At 43.9% G+C, this 15,355-nt stretch overlaps 1 protein-coding gene across 3 annotated transcripts in view; it reads left to right on the top strand.

The window, feature by feature from the left end:
• The window catches only part of LOC117677630 (heat shock cognate 71 kDa protein-like), a 24,333-nt gene extending 8,978 nt beyond the window's left edge, over positions 1–15,355 (top strand). For all 3 annotated transcript variants that reach the window (XM_087876099.1, XM_087876100.1, XM_087876098.1), the window contains 8 exons: positions 5,764–5,973; positions 7,912–8,117; positions 9,308–9,460; positions 11,240–11,795; positions 12,684–12,886; positions 13,675–13,873; positions 14,020–14,252; positions 14,824–15,355. In XM_087876099.1, coding sequence (XP_087732225.1) covers positions 5,769–5,973; positions 7,912–8,117; positions 9,308–9,460; positions 11,240–11,795; positions 12,684–12,886; positions 13,675–13,873; positions 14,020–14,252; positions 14,824–15,015 — 1,947 coding nt within the window. In that variant the 5' untranslated portion in view covers positions 5,764–5,768 and the 3' untranslated portion in view covers positions 15,016–15,355. The remainder of the gene's footprint in view (positions 1–5,763; positions 5,974–7,911; positions 8,118–9,307; positions 9,461–11,239; positions 11,796–12,683; positions 12,887–13,674; positions 13,874–14,019; positions 14,253–14,823) is intronic.

Here is a 15,355-nt window from a genome sequence, read left to right as displayed (position 1 = left end):
GAATCTTGCCTTAAAGTTGGTTTCGGGAGAAGCGTGTGTCGTGTGAATGCAGGCAAGGGAGGAGTTTTGGGTGCCTGCGGTCTTAAGGAATCGAAGGGTTTGGGGGTGAAAAGCAAAAAGAAAAGGCACTGTTGCGTCCCCTCTACCGATTAGGCTGGGTTTTTAAAGATCGTTGTGCGATAAGAGGGGGAGACACGGAACGTGGGGATGGAGCGAGAGCCTTAAACGCGTGTTGATCCTTAAACACACTTTTGGCTGGAAAACTCCCCGGTTTTGTTTTTTTTGGACACGTCGGAATCCCAACTACACAGCCTGTTAGTTCCAGAGACTTTGAAAAGTATGGGGAGGGGGTGCCACATAGGTTAAGTAGTAGGGCCCCCCTAGATTCCCACCCACCGGGGGGAAAAAAGGAATGGGGGGGCGAGAGAGAGAGTCTTTGGCTTGCAGCCTTAAGGGAAGAGACGGTTTATTGCAAAGTGGGGTTTTTTTTTCCCCTCTTCCTTTTTTTGCACGCAGTTGGTATTTTTGCTTTGCAGTCTTTAACCCTTTGGCTACCCTGTTGCTGAAGAATGCAGAGGAAGCATCGAGAATGTCTGGTCTCTGTCCTATGGGAAGCTCACCCCCACCTACCCACCCCACCCCACCCAAAAAAGGGCTGGTATCCAAGATAGTTGGATCAAACCTGAACCACAATCCTTTCTTTCTTTCTTTCTTTCTTTCTTTCTTTCTTTCTTTCTTTCTTTCTTTCTTTCTTCCTTCCTTCCTTCCTTCCTTCCTTCCTTCCTTCCTTCCTTCCTTCCTTTCTTCCTTCCTTCCTTCCTTCCTTCCTTCCTTCCTTCCTTCCTTCCTTCCTTCCTTCCTTCCTCCCCCCTTTTTTTTTCTTCTTTTAAGTCATTTTGAGTTAAAAGCATCTTGGTCAGTTTGCCCAAGTCAATTTGGTGCTGGAACTGAGCTCAGAAAGTGACAAGGGAGGAGAAAGTTGGAAAGTGGATTGCATTCCTTGTCAACCAATTTTTTTTTAAAAAAAAAAAATCCATATTTTTTTTTTAATACCGAGTGATTCAGAAAGATCAGCCCTGGTGGCAAATAAAATGAAACTTGCCTGGAACTGCTTGGAGGCTGCTTGGAAATCAATATTTTAATTCATAAGTGAATAAGCAGAGGGATTACATTGTGCAGTTTGTCTTGGAGGGGAGGAAAAAAAATGTTTTTTTTAAAAAAATAGTAACTGTCTTATCCTCTCATTGCTATAGGCTTAGTTTAAAATCTTGCCTCCTTTTTGGAATTGATGACTTGTGTTTTTTAAGTTCAGAGCCTGAATGGCAGGCAATAATTGTCTTCATTCTTTCTGTATTACTTAAAGGTTATTTTTATGACGCACTTAAACCAGAAAAAAAAAATTCCACTGGGATAAGTGTGAATCAATGGAAAAGGAAGCCTCTGTCTGGCCTGTTGTTTGGACTTAACTTTTAAAAAAAAAAAAAAATGTTACAAGATTTGGGGTGAGGTGAAGACCTGGATTATGGTCTTCTCCCTACAAGAATAAAATTTGAGAAACTTAATGGTAAGGTTTTATTTTGGAAGCAAACCTGTTGCTTTTGAGCTGTATGGATTGGTCTCACACACACAATTTCTGAGCAGCAATTCTATTGTAGGAAAATACTTTTTTTTTTTTTCACCCTGACTCTTTGAAGTGGTTAAAACTAACTTTTATCAAAGAGTAAGTTAGGAGGACTTGGTTCTTTCTAGCATCTAAAGGTTTTTCCCACCCTGGATTCCAGGATTTTGGCTGCAACTTTTAGCCACTGAAAATCCAGAAGGCTTTAATTCCTCTGACAGATGAAACAAGGGCTCTAGTTCTGGAGATACAAACAACAAGGATAAGTCCCAAAATTGAGTTTAAAAGTCTTGGAAAAATGGTCTTGGGGATTCAAGCCTTATTGGTTATTTCTTCAAAACTTGGCAACTTTAAGACTTGTGGAATAGCTGGCTGGAGAATTCTGGGAGTTGAATTCCACAAGTCTTAAAGTTGCCAAGTTTGAAGACCTCTGGTTTAAATCTTCCTATCTGGGTTGGTGGGGGGGGGCTGTTTATTTATTTATTTATTACATGTAATTTATATGCCGCCATTCTCCCGAAGGACTCACGAAAAACCTACCAAGAGATCCACAGGTTTCTTTCCAGAAACTTGCCAGCAATACAAGAAAATCTAGTTGGGTTGAAAAGTCTGGAGATTTTTTTTTTGTTCCCTCTCCAAAAAGCAACTGTCTTTGTGTTTTTAATTAGGCTGTACACCGCCCTGAGTCCTTCGAGAGAAGGGCGGTATAGAAATAAAATTAATAAATAAATTAATAAATAAAATAAACTGGACTTTTCTTGCGGTTTGTTTTCCTTTTACTTCTTATCCCAAGAACCAAAGAAGAAACTTCTTGGATGAAAAGACATTTTCAAAGGGAAAAAAAAACTACTTTTAATATTTTCAAAGGGGGGAAAAAAACCCAAGAAAGTCCAATTGCCTTTTTTTAAAAAAAAAAAAAAAGCACTTTTTGGGGGGTGGGGTGTCTAGTTTTCAGAATTAATAATGCTTTTTTTTCTCTCTTCCTTTCGAACCAGGTTGCGGGGAGCCCAGGGTACTTCAGATAAAATTGTAGAATTGTCTGGGAGACAATTCTATAATTGACAACTTGCTTGGGAGCTCTGTAGCGGATCAGAACTGCTGCAGCTGCATTCCCCAAGCCAGCCCACTTGGTGGAGTTCTAGAAAAATCTTTCCTGTTCTGGAAACGGGTTTGGTTGGGGGTGGGGGGGGAGCCTGAAGCCAAGTCAGTGGCGTAAGTCTTTTTAATTTTTTTTGGAAGTGTGGTCTCTGGCACTGCTGAGCTGGGTGGGGCTGTCACTCTTGAGGGTTTTCTCTTCCCCCCCCCCTTTCCTCTCATTTCTTATCTTGGGTAACTCAACAGCATTTTTTAAAACCAGCTTCCCGCTCAGAGGAACATTGCTTGGAAGCTGCAAGTTAGATCTTCGCACTTGCTAAACCTACTATTTGACAGCTGGGTTTTTTTGAAAGGCAGGGTGGACCCTTTCAACTAACACTTGACACTTTATTTATTTATTGGTTCGATTTATATGCCACCCTTCTCCGGAGACTCAGGGCGGCTTGCAATGCATTAAGCAATAACCTTCATACTTTTGTATATACCTGCTAAGTAGGGCTTTCGGCCACCCCCCAAGCGGTGTTCTTTTTATACAAAGTCCACGTATTTCCCCCACAAACTGGGTCCTCATTTTACCTACCTCGAAAGGATGGAAGGCTGAGTCAACCTTGAGCCTGGTGAGATTTGAACTTGCAGTAATTGCAGGCAGACGGTGCGACTTAACAGCACTTTAGTCTGCTGCGCCACCAAGATCTAGAGATGATCTAGAAATTAGGAAGTATTAGTAAAATGTTATTAAATATACAATGTATGCAAAGTAATATATTGATATAATTGTATAATAAGGAGTAGTATATACAATATGTAAGGAATAAGGGAACTACAAATATGAATATGTGGGGGGGGTATAAATTGTGGATATACACCAATATGGAACTGTTGTAAAATGGAAACTTTTTTGTTCTTGTTTTTAAAGAAAAATAATAAATTATTTTTAAAAAACACATCATACTTTAAAAAGAACCATCTGTAGCCTCCTCTTTTAACAAGTTTGGCAATTGCATTTTTCTTCGATTGCATTTTGAAAAGCATTTTCTTCCTTTGCTATTTTAAAACTTGGTATGCAGGAATAACTTAAGGACAGCTAGGCAATTCGCTTATTTAAATGAGCTCTCTTCCTTCCCCCTGTCCCCATCCAGCAAATTCAAAAGACACCGGATTGCGAGCATATGCAGAATTATTTTGGCTATTTTAAACTCTTGCACAGTTAAAATGAAAAGCTTCAGTGGCTTTCCTGTTTTTTGTTTTTTTTCAATGTTATTTAGGATTTCCATTTTTTTTTTTTAGCTCAATTAACAGTATAGTTAAGTAAGCCAAGGACTATCATGTGCAGTTCTGAATATTTCCTGCAAGGGGGGACAAGCGGATAAAAATACTTAGTGCATGCAATACATTTGCTACACCATAACAAAACATGGATTTGTAAGAGCTTTCTGGAATTCAAGGAGAAAATGGGAGAATTGAATGGCTGCTTTTTAAAAGAATGTGAGACTTGTGAGATATTTAATCCATATCTTATCCCTCATCTTGGAGACTTGGCCCATGTTGCATCTAGACTGAGTTTCTTAGCTTATTGTTTATCCTGGAATGAGAGGCCCCTAGCTAGCAAGACATAAATGGGAGCTATTTTTCTCCATATAAATGAACCCTTAATTTTGGCCTAAATTACAAAAAAAAAAAGGGATTATTTTGTCTTGCTCAAAAGTGAATCTTCATAAATCTTCTCTTCAAATCTTCGTGACAATCCATAGAATTGTCTGTTAGTTAGTAAAGGCGGTGTAGAACAAGCCTTGAAATAGGGTTTTTTTTCCTAGCCATTCCTTTTTCTAGAAGAAAAAGATGGCTTACCAAAAGAAGTCCTTATAAACCAGAGGTCTTCAAACTCGCAGCTTTAAGACTTGTGGACTTCCAACTCCCAGAATTCTCCAGCCAGCTATAGCTATAGTCCATAAGTCTTAAAGTTGCCAAGTTTGAAGACCTCTGTTATAAACCCAAGCCAAAGAGAAACCTGACACTAAGTGAATAGTATTTTCTACCTAGAAAACACCAATCAAATACTAAAAGTTCATGGAATGATACTGAAGCTTCTTCCTTTCTTTCTTCCAAGAAAGCCAGTCTCAAAACAAGGGCTTTGCAGAGCATGTCAAAAGCACGCTTAACCTTCCCTCTGCAGTCAGACCACTGTTGTTTGTTCCCAGGCTGAGAAATGAAATGTTCTCTTGAGAATTCATCATCTTCTTTGAATGACCCCGTAATCCCTTGCAGGGCAGTTGAATGGAGCTGAGTGTTTACTGGCCGGATGCCCTTCCTGTTGCCAATGCGGAGGGTTTTATTATTATTTTTTCAGCACAGATATTCTTAATGTGCCCAGAGAGAGAAATATATGCCTCTACTTAGGATCGAACTCGCAGCCTCCTGATTGTGAGGCGACAGTTCCACCTCTAGGCCATCGCACCACTCTGTGCTCTCTTGAATGCGCTCTTTGAGAATTCCGTCCTCTGTGTTAATTTTATTTATTTTATTTTATTTTATTTTATTATTTTATTTTATTTCTATACCGCCCTACTCCCAAAGGACTCAGGGCGGTGCACAGCCAAACAATAAAACACATACATACAAAATTTAAAAGTAGAATTAAAATCAAATTAAAAAGTTTTGGCCCAAACAAATTAAAACCCCAAACTATTTAAAACCCGATTTTAAAATTTGAATATATAAAATACTAAAAGATATTTAAAAATTAAAAATCTTTTATAAAAGAGGGAGAAAATTTAGGCCAGGCCCGCCTGGTGAAATAAGAGTCTTGAGCGCGCGACGGAAGGTACCCAGATCCGGGATCCTCCGTATCTCCGGGGGGAGCTCGTTCCAGATAGTAGGTGCCCCCACAGAGAAGGCTCTCCCCCTGGGGGCCGCCAGTCGGCATTGTTTGGCCGACGGCACCCGGAGGAGCCCCTCTCTATGGGAGCGTACGGCCGGTGGGAGGCTATTGGTGGTAGTAGGCAGTCCTGCAAGGACCCAGGTCTTAATCTGTGGCGTATCTCTTTTTGCAGGCAAAATGTCCAAGGGTCCAGCTGTCGGCATTGATTTGGGGACCACCTACTCCTGCGTAGGGGTTTTCCAGCATGGCAAGGTGGAGATCATCGCCAACGACCAGGGCAACCGCACCACGCCTAGCTACGTGGCTTTCACGGACACAGAGCGTCTCATTGGTGATGCTGCCAAGAACCAAGTGGCCATGAATCCAACGAACACCGTCTTTGGTAAGGGATGGGTGGGAATTGAGCCTGGTTCTGCCAGGGATTGAGGCCAGAGGTCTCGAGAATTATGGGGAGATGAAAATCAAAACTTAGTTGGGGAATGGCTATAGAAGTAACGAAAAGTTCTTGCAAGGATTAGTCGTGTTTTGCCAAGGGTCAAGACAGTGATTGGGTGTCCAGAAAATTGGTTCTTTTGGATCCAGAGCAGGGAATGAAGAGATTGCAAGCTTTATTGCTAACTCGAGCAAACGAAGTGAAAAGCATGCATAGCGATAGCACTTCATAGTGCTTTACAAGCAGGGGGGTCTCCCAACCATGGCAACTTTTAAGACTTGTGGACTTTCAACTTCCAGAATTGAGTTGAAGTCCACAAGTCTTAAAAGTTGCCAAAGTTGGAGACCCCCCTGCTTTACAGCATTCTCTTAAGCATTTTATATACAACTAACTGGGTCCTCCTTTTTCCCGACCTCGGAAGAATGGAAGGCTGAGCCAACCTTGAGCCTGTCAGGATCGAACTCCTGGCAGTGAGCAGAGTTAGCCTGCAATACTGCATTCTGGCCACTATGCTGCCACCACATACCAAAATAAGATGATATCCAAATCTCTCATAAAATTGGGGGTCTTTGCTGCTCTCTGAGCTTGTTTGTTTGTTTGTTTTTTGCAAACATTTCATTACCATACTCTTTAACATCATCAGTGCTAGAAAGGGAGTGGGATTTGCTCTCGTTTTATATATATATTTGCCCTGTTAGTATTGGGAATGGACTAGTTGATTCCTTGATTGGGCTATTGGGAACCAACAAGTACACTCCCATCAACACTGACAAAGTCACTAAAGACCAAACTCCGCTCCCTTATAGCACTGGTGATGTTAGCTAGTTGGGCAATGAAACGTCTACGAGAAAACCACCAAGCTTAGAGAAGCACCAAGGACCCAACAGTTCAACCCTGAACTACAAATATTTTCTTATCAAGAAGCTCCTGAGAGCTTATTAAGATAAAAGCAGCAGAGACGCCAATGCCACAAGGACAGCAAATTTCCACAGTGTTAAATTCTGTGCAGAAGTTCCCAGCTTAAAGGCTTTTTATTAAAACCTGGCACCAGAACTTCGTGCCCTGTGGTGACGAAGCTGCAAGACTTTACCTTGGATGATGGCACGTGATTTCTGTGATGGGAACCGAAAGCCCTGAGACTTTCACTGATAAGAAAAACTTCACAGCCAAATATTCCCTCCCTCCCTCCTTTATTCAGCAAACAGGTTAGCTCAGAAAGAGTGTCAAACTTCCCTGACAAAGAAATCAAACCTATCGCTTCTTGATATGCAACGTCTCCCACATTGCCACCCCACTGTCACGATGAGATAGCTTTTCGATGTCTTGTTTGCTTTTCGTTGTGTAATCAAACTGGGGAGGGCTCAGCCATAAAAAAGACACGGTGGCTAAGACGTTGAGCTTGTCGATCGAAAGGTTGGCAGTTCAGCGGTTCGAATCCCTAGTGCCTCGTAACGGGGTGAGCTCCCATTACTTGTCCCAGCTTCTGCCAACCTAGCAGTTCAAAAGCACATTAAAAAAAATGCAAGTAGAAAAAATAAGGACCACCTTTGGTGGGAAGGTAACAGCGTTCCGTGCGCCTTTGGCGTTTAGTCATGCCGGCCACATGACCCCGGAGACGTCTTCGGACAGCGCTGGCTCTTCGGCTTCGAAACGGAGACGAGCACCGCCCCCTAGAGTTGGGAACGACTAGCACATATGTGCGAGGGGAACCTTTACCTTTAAGCCATAAAAACCAGACTTAAAATACAAATTTGGAACTTGCCCGTACTTGCTAGAAAAGATGGACCGTGGGCCTCGTAACATTCGATACACTCTGGCACTTTGAGGTAGGTTATGTATGTCTTTCTGAGAAAGTCCTTCAGGGTTTTGAATCTTCCCTGTTCTCAGATGCCAAGCGCCTGATTGGCCGACGTTACGATGACCCAGTAGTACACTCCGACATGAAGCACTGGCCTTTCCACGTGATCAATGACGGGGGTCGTCCCAAAGTCCAAGTAGAATATAAGGGTGAGGAGAAGTCCTTCTACGCTGAAGAGGTCTCCTCAATGGTGCTGACCAAGATGAAGGAAATTGGAGAAGCTTACCTGGGCAAGGTGAGTGATAACAAGGGGAGCCTTCTCAAGCTGTGTATGTATCTGGCATGCAGGAGAAACGAAGTAGAGGAGACATTTAATTCAGTATACAGGTAGTCCTCTACTTACAACAGTTCATTTAGTGACTGTTCAAACTTACGACGGCACTGAAAGCGGTGCATTATGACCATTTTTCACACTTGCGACCATTGCAAGTAATCAAAATGCAGGCAACTGGCTCATATTTATGACAATTGCAGTGTCCCCTGGTCATGGGATCGCCTTTTGCAATCGTCTCACAAGCTCTCACTGGGGAATCCAGGTTCGCGTCAGTGATTCACTTAACAACCGTGACAAGAAAGGTTGTAAAACGGGGCAAATTCCACTTCACCACTGTCTTGTTTAGCAACAGAGATTGGGGGCTCAATTGTGGCCATAAATCAAAGGCTTCCTGTATACTCTTGTCCCCCGTGATAAAATGGAATTTTTATCGGTTCAAAAACGAACGAACTGGCCTCTGGCATGTTGCAAATTATACTGTGTTTTCCCAAAAATAAGACCCTGTCTTATTATTTTTTTTTTTGAACCCCGAAATAAGCTGTTGGACTTATTTTCGGGGAGGTCTTATTATTTGGGGGCGTGTGGAGGAAACCAGAGGAAATGGCGGGGACCGGCTACGCATGCGTTGAAATATTTTCGGGGAGGGCTTAATTTTAGTGCATGCACTCAAAAGCCCAATTGGGCTTATTATCAAGGGATGTCTTATTTTAGGGGAAACGGGGTATTCTCTCCCAGGAAGAAGGATGGGAAGAAGCAGAGGTTTTTGAAGGATAAAAGATGCCACATCTTGGAACTTTTGGATCGTATTTTTAAATTTAAATTTAAATTTAACTTAAGAGAAGCGAGGGAGGTTCCAATTGGGATCTTAATGCTTGCAAGTGGGAACAGTTTATGGCAGGGGTGGGCAACTGTGGCCCTTTTACGACCTGTGGACTTCAGCTCCCAGCATTCCTGAGACAGCCAAGCCAAGCTGTCTCAGGAATTCTGGGAATTGAAGTCCGCAGGTCGTAAAAGGGCCACAGTTGACCACCCCTGGCTTATGGGATGAAGACATTAATAGTGAAATTCTGTTCGTTTCCTTATCTGAAGTGACGCAGAGAAGGCACCATGATACTTTTCACTGACCTGATTTCTCCTTCCCTCCATCACAGACAATTACAAACGCAGTAATCACAGTCCCGGCCTATTTCAATGACTCTCAGCGGCAAGCCACCAAAGACGCTGGCACCATCGCGGGCCTCAATGTCCTTCGCATCATCAACGAACCTACGGCAGCAGCCATTGCTTACGGACTGGATAAAAAGGTACAGATGCAGTGTTGTTCCTATATGGCAGTGTTTCTCAACCTTGGTAGCTTGAAGATGGGTGGACTTCAACTCCCAGAATCCCCCAACCAGCAGCGCTGGCTGGGGGATTCTGGGAGTTGAAGTCCACCCATCTTCAAGCTACCAAGGTTGAGAAACACTGCTATATGAGATTGATTACTGTTATAGAGAGTCCAGAAAGGAACTTCTGGAGAAGTTCAGGAGATCTGCTAAGAACTTCTCAATTCCCTTTTTTGAAACTGTTTCGCGGGGTTCTTTGGGAATTGTCCCAAAGTTCATACGGCAAGACTCCTTGGGGCAGTTTCGTTTTCCAAGAGTACAATGTACTGAGCTGGCATCAGTGGTTGGAATTCAAATTTTTTTACTACCGGTTCTGTGGCTGTGGCTTGGTGGGCGTGGTGTGGCTTGGTGGGCGTGGAATGGGAAAGATACTGCAAAATCCCCATTCCCTCCTCACTCCTGGGGGAAGAATTTTACAAAATCTCCATTTCCACCCCACTCTGGAGCCAACCAGAGGTGGTATTTGCTTGTTCTCTGAACTACTCAAAATTTCCACTACCGGTTCTCCAGAACCTGCTGAATAGCACCCCTGGCTGGCATGGATAAGGAAGTATCAAAACCAATTCTAACAGGTCCCCACGCAAACAGCATAATTCAAATCCAATCAAGCTTATTACAGTCAGAGACCAGAACAAATGAAAACACGCAAGGACTATCCAGTTAAAAATGCTAGAATAATAAAGTAAGAAATAACAGGTAAAATAAACTGTTTGAACTCCTACCCTCAAAACGACACTATAGAGCACTGCACACCAGAACAACTAGACACAAGGACAGTTTTTTCCCCGAACACCATCACTCTCCTAAACAAATAATTCCCTCAACACTGTCAAACTATTCACTAAGTCTGCACTACTATCAATCTTCTCATCGTTCCCACCACCCATCTCTTCCCACTTACGACTGTATGACTGTAACCTTGTTGCTAGTATCCTTACGATTTATATTGATATGGTTTCCTGATTGCTTATTTGTACCCTATGACTATCATTAAGTGTTGTACCTTATGATTCTTGACGAACGTATCTTTTCTTTTATGTACACTGAGAGCCTATGCACCAAAGACAAATTCCTTGTGTGTCCAATCACGCTTGGCCAATAAAAATTCTATCTATATTAAAATCACAATTTGGCATCCAATCTGTCAGTTACACACGGCCTAACTACAACATAATTAAAAGTCCGTCCCCTGCTCCCGGGCTGTCCCACAGTCCTTTATTTCCTCCAATCCACTATGTTCATTTTGTTTGGGTAACGGATTTGACTTTCCCAGCTGGTTAACCTTCAGATGTTGACATACTTGCAAGTTTCCAGTGGGCGTACTTGCATTCCTTTGGTCCCCCTCCCCATATCTCCCTTACATTCCAATCATTCCTTCCCTCGGTTGCTTCTTGTCTGACTGCCTGCAAACAAGGTTTGCCCTCCGAGCCATGTTTCAACCATGACGAGTGTCCTAACAACTAAAGTTTGGGTTTTTTAATGGCTAGATGAGTTTATTGGCACTTAATCAGATCCTGATTTGCTAGATTAATCAGCTAAAGATGCAGACCAAGGTACCTGCAAAGTACTAGCATGGAGAATTATTTCCAGCATTTGAGTCTTAATCTACTTCATATTGGTGGTCTTTGTCATAGGATATGGATATGCTTGCAAAATCAGTTTCCCGTTTTCAGTTAATCGGGTTCTTTCCTTTTTCAGGTGGGTGGCGAGCGAAACGTCCTCATTTTTGACCTGGGCGGTGGCACCTTTGATGTGTCCATTCTGACAATTGAGGATGGCATCTTTGAAGTGAAATCAACCGCCGGAGACACTCACCTGGGTGGGGAGGATTTTGACAATCGCATGGTGAACCACTTCGTGTCGGAGTTCAAGCGCAAGCACAAGAAGGACATCACGGACAATAAGCGGGCCGTCCGGCGGCTGCGCACAGCTTGTGAGCGGGCCAAGCGCACGCTCAGCTCTTCCACCCAGGCTTCCATTGAAATTGACTCCCTCTATGAGGGCATTGACTTCTACACCTCCATCACCCGGGCTCGCTTTGAGGAGCTGAATGCTGACCTCTTCCGGGGCACCCTGGAGCCCGTGGAGAAGGCTTTGCGGGATGCCAAGTTGGACAAGGCCCAGGTCCACGACATTGTGCTGGTGGGGGGCTCCACCCGCATTCCCAAGATCCAGAAGCTTTTGCAGGACTTCTTCAATGGCCGGGAGCTCAACAAGAGCATCAACCCAGACGAAGCGGTGGCTTATGGAGCAGGTAGGGGTCATAGAAATTGGCAGGGTGTCGTGACGGAGTAAGAAACACAGAAGTGGGGATCTTCTGCAAGTTCTTCAGAAGATTGGTTACAAGTGGGAAGACCTCATTGTTCTCTTGATGGAGAAGATTTAAAAAAAAATGACCCTTTTAAAGTTTATAGTAGACCCGTGTTTATGTCAGGTGTATGGGCTCGTTGTCTGTCTTGGCTGGAGAATACCAATAGAGTTCAGGGAAACATCAATTTTAGGAGGCAACCTTGTTCATGATATACGAAGGCACGGTTGGTTAAGCCATGCTTTATTCATTGTAGGTAAACCCGTTGTATGGTGTAAACCAAGAGGCGGGCCCAATCTTGGCAAATTTTCAGACGTGTGGACTTCAACTCCCAGAATCCCCCAACCAGCTATGTTGGGAATTGGAAGTTCACAGGTGTTGAAAGTTGTCAAGGCTGGACATCCCTGGTATAAATGGAGAAGAAACCTAGTGATTTGTTGAACGTTCATGGAGATTCTCAAGTCATCCAGGTCATGGTTGTCCCAAAGATGCTTTTTCAAAAAAACAACTGGACTTGGTTTTGCCTTGAAGACGTTTCACTTCTTATCCAAGAAGCTTCTTCAGTTCTGGAGAAGCTTCTTAGATGACAAGCGAGACATCTTCAAGGAAAAACAAAAGTCCAGTTGCCTTGCATTTGTGGCTTCCTAGGAAATGATCCAAGTTAGATGTTCTAAGGCAGTGTTTCTCAACCTTGGAAGCTTGAAGATGGGTGGACTTCAACTCCCAGAATCCCCCAGCCAGCAGCGCATCTTCAAGCTTCCAAGGTTGAGAAACACTGTTCTAGGGGATGTAGGGTTAAATCTTGACCAACTTTCCTCTGCTTTGTTCTTCCAGCTGTCCAGGCTGCCATCTTGTGTGGGGACAAGTCTGAAAACGTGCAAGACCTCCTGCTTTTGGATGTCACCCCTCTTTCCCTGGGTATTGAGACTGCAGGGGGAGTGATGACGGCCCTCATCAAGAGAAACACCACCATCCCCACCAAACAGACCCAGACCTTCACCACTTACTCCGACAACCAGCCTGGAGTGCTTATTCAGGTAAGCAGCGTTGGATCGTAGCAGGATGGGGCTGGTAATGGTAGAAGAACATAAGGGTTGATCGTCAGGAAGCCAAAGATCACAGAAGACATACCGTATTTTTCGGGCTATAAGACACACCAAGATTTTGAAGAGGTTCCAGATGGCATCTTCTTGTTAGAAGGGTGATGGTGACAATGATTTCATGCCAACAAGTCATCGTTGACTTTTAGCAGCCACTTAACCTTTCTCCATGACAATCTTAAGCTGGTCTTTGAGCTCTTCCAACGGTGCCTTCATCCCTACTTTAACTAAGCCGCGGTGGCACAGTGGTTTGAATGCAGTACTGCAGGCTATTTCTGCTGACTGCCAGCTGCCAGCAATTTGTCAGTTCGATTCTTGCCGACTCAAAGTTGACTCTGCCTTCCATCCTTCCAAGGTCATTAAAAGGAGGACCCAGATTGTTGGGGGCAATAGGCTGATTCTGTAAAACCTCTTAGAGAAGGCTGTAAAATCACTGTGAAGCGGTATATAAGTCTTAAATGGTATTGCTCAGTCTATCCACTTGGCTGCCGGCTGCCCTTTTCTCTTTCTTTGCACCTTTCCCAGCACTGGTAGTCTTCTCCAAAGAGCCACATTTTTGTCACCTTGGTTAAGGAAGCCATAAAATAGGTGCTGGGTTGAAGGCTTAGACTCATGGCATCCCTAAAACCAAACTCCAGATTCAACAATGTTTTCTTTTTATCAACGGGGGGTTGGTAATAAGGGTCTCAAGCTTGACTTTCTACCCTGCTCTTTTGTGCCCACAGGTGTATGAGGGTGAGCGTGCCATGACCAAAGACAATAATTTGCTGGGCAAGTTTGAATTGACGGGCATACCGCCTGCTCCTCGGGGGGTTCCCCAGATCGAAGTGACCTTTGACATCGATGCCAATGGTATCCTCAACGTGTCTGCGGTGGACAAGAGTACGGGCAAGGAGAACAAGATCACCATCACCAACGATAAAGGTGAGGTGTTGGTCCGTGGACCCAATCAGTTTCAGAAATTGAAACCCAGCCCAACCAGAAGGTACCAGCTTTGGAAAAGGGTCGTACACAGCGAGCCTGGTGTGGTTTCAATCTCCCGATAACTCCTCTTTTCCTTTCCGCCCCAGGCCGTCTTAGCAAAGAGGAGATTGAACGCATGGTCCAAGAAGCAGAACAGTACAAAGCTGAGGACGAGGTCCAGAGGGAGAAGATAGCTGCCAAGAACTCCTTGGAGTCTCTGGCCTTCAACATGAAGAGCACAGCAGAAGATGAGAAGCTGAAGGACAAGCTGTCTCCAGAGGACAAGCAGAAGATCCTAGATAAATGCAACGAGGTCATTTCCTGGCTGGATAGGAACCAGGTGAGTGAAGGGAGGAGGAAAGGCTGGGGGTGTTGGTTAAATCAGATCTTTCCTGTTCAATTGCTTCCATGGGGGTTCTTCACAGAGCTGTAGGATCTCAGACTTTATAGTCATACTTTAATAGTCTTTTTCATATTACTGAACATGCACTTCCTTTTTTTTTTCTTTTTTTTTAAATTTGATTTATATGCCGCCCTTCTCCGAAGACTCAGGGCGGCTTACAATGTGCTCAGCAATAGCCTTCATCCTTTTGTATATTTATACAAAGTCAGCTTATTGCCCCCACAAACTGGGTCCTCATTTCACCTACCTTAGAAAGGATGGAAGGCTGAGTCAACCTTGAGCCTTGGAGAGATTCGAACCTGCAGTAATTGCAGGCAGCTGGTCTTAATAACCAGCTTAATAACAGGGTGCCTTAAACCTCTGTACTACCAAGGCTCTTATGATTACTTGAGTGATTGGCACAAATCTTTCTGAGTTCTGAAGTTCGATTTCTTGTTAATTAGAATGAGACTTTCAGTTCCTGCTTGCTTGCATTCAACTTGTTCTCATCCTGTTTTTCCTTCCTCAGATGGCAGAAAAGGAAGAATATGAGCATCAGCAGAAAGAGCTGCAGAATGTTTGCAACCCTATCATTACCAAGCTGTACCAAGGAGCCGGAGGGATGCCAGGCGGAATGCCCGGTGGAATGCCTGGGGGCTTCCCCGGAGCGGGAGGAGCTGGAGGCGGCTCTTCTGGTCCCACCATCGAAGAGGTGGATTAAGCTCCTGCCTCTTCTGAAGGCCCTGCAAGAGGGACGGGTGGGTGAAGACTAAAGAAGAAACGCCACACATATTTCCAAGGAGAACCATCGTTTGGTTCTGCTTCATTTCAGCTGTTGCCTGCGGGCCTGTTCAGGATGTCTCTGTGTGTCCGTCTCTCTCTCTCTCTCTCTCTCTCTCTCTGCCTTCACACAGCTTCCTAACTTTGCTTTCTTCTTTCTCTTCCCCTTCCCGCCTTCTTTCTCCACTCCGTTAACAGAGCCTCTCTCCTTAACTGCCAAATTTGAGACTTCCAAATGACGTTCATGTGAATAAATTATTGCACTTTGGTCAACCCACCAA

This window comes from Pantherophis guttatus, chromosome 10 (genome assembly GCF_059756535.1).
Source record: "Pantherophis guttatus breed Tessera chromosome 10, ASM5975653v1, whole genome shotgun sequence".
NCBI classification, from domain to species: Eukaryota; Metazoa; Chordata; class Lepidosauria; order Squamata; family Colubridae; genus Pantherophis; species Pantherophis guttatus.
Note: the sequence above shows the minus strand (reverse complement) of the source record. Positions and strands in the feature narration are given on the sequence as shown.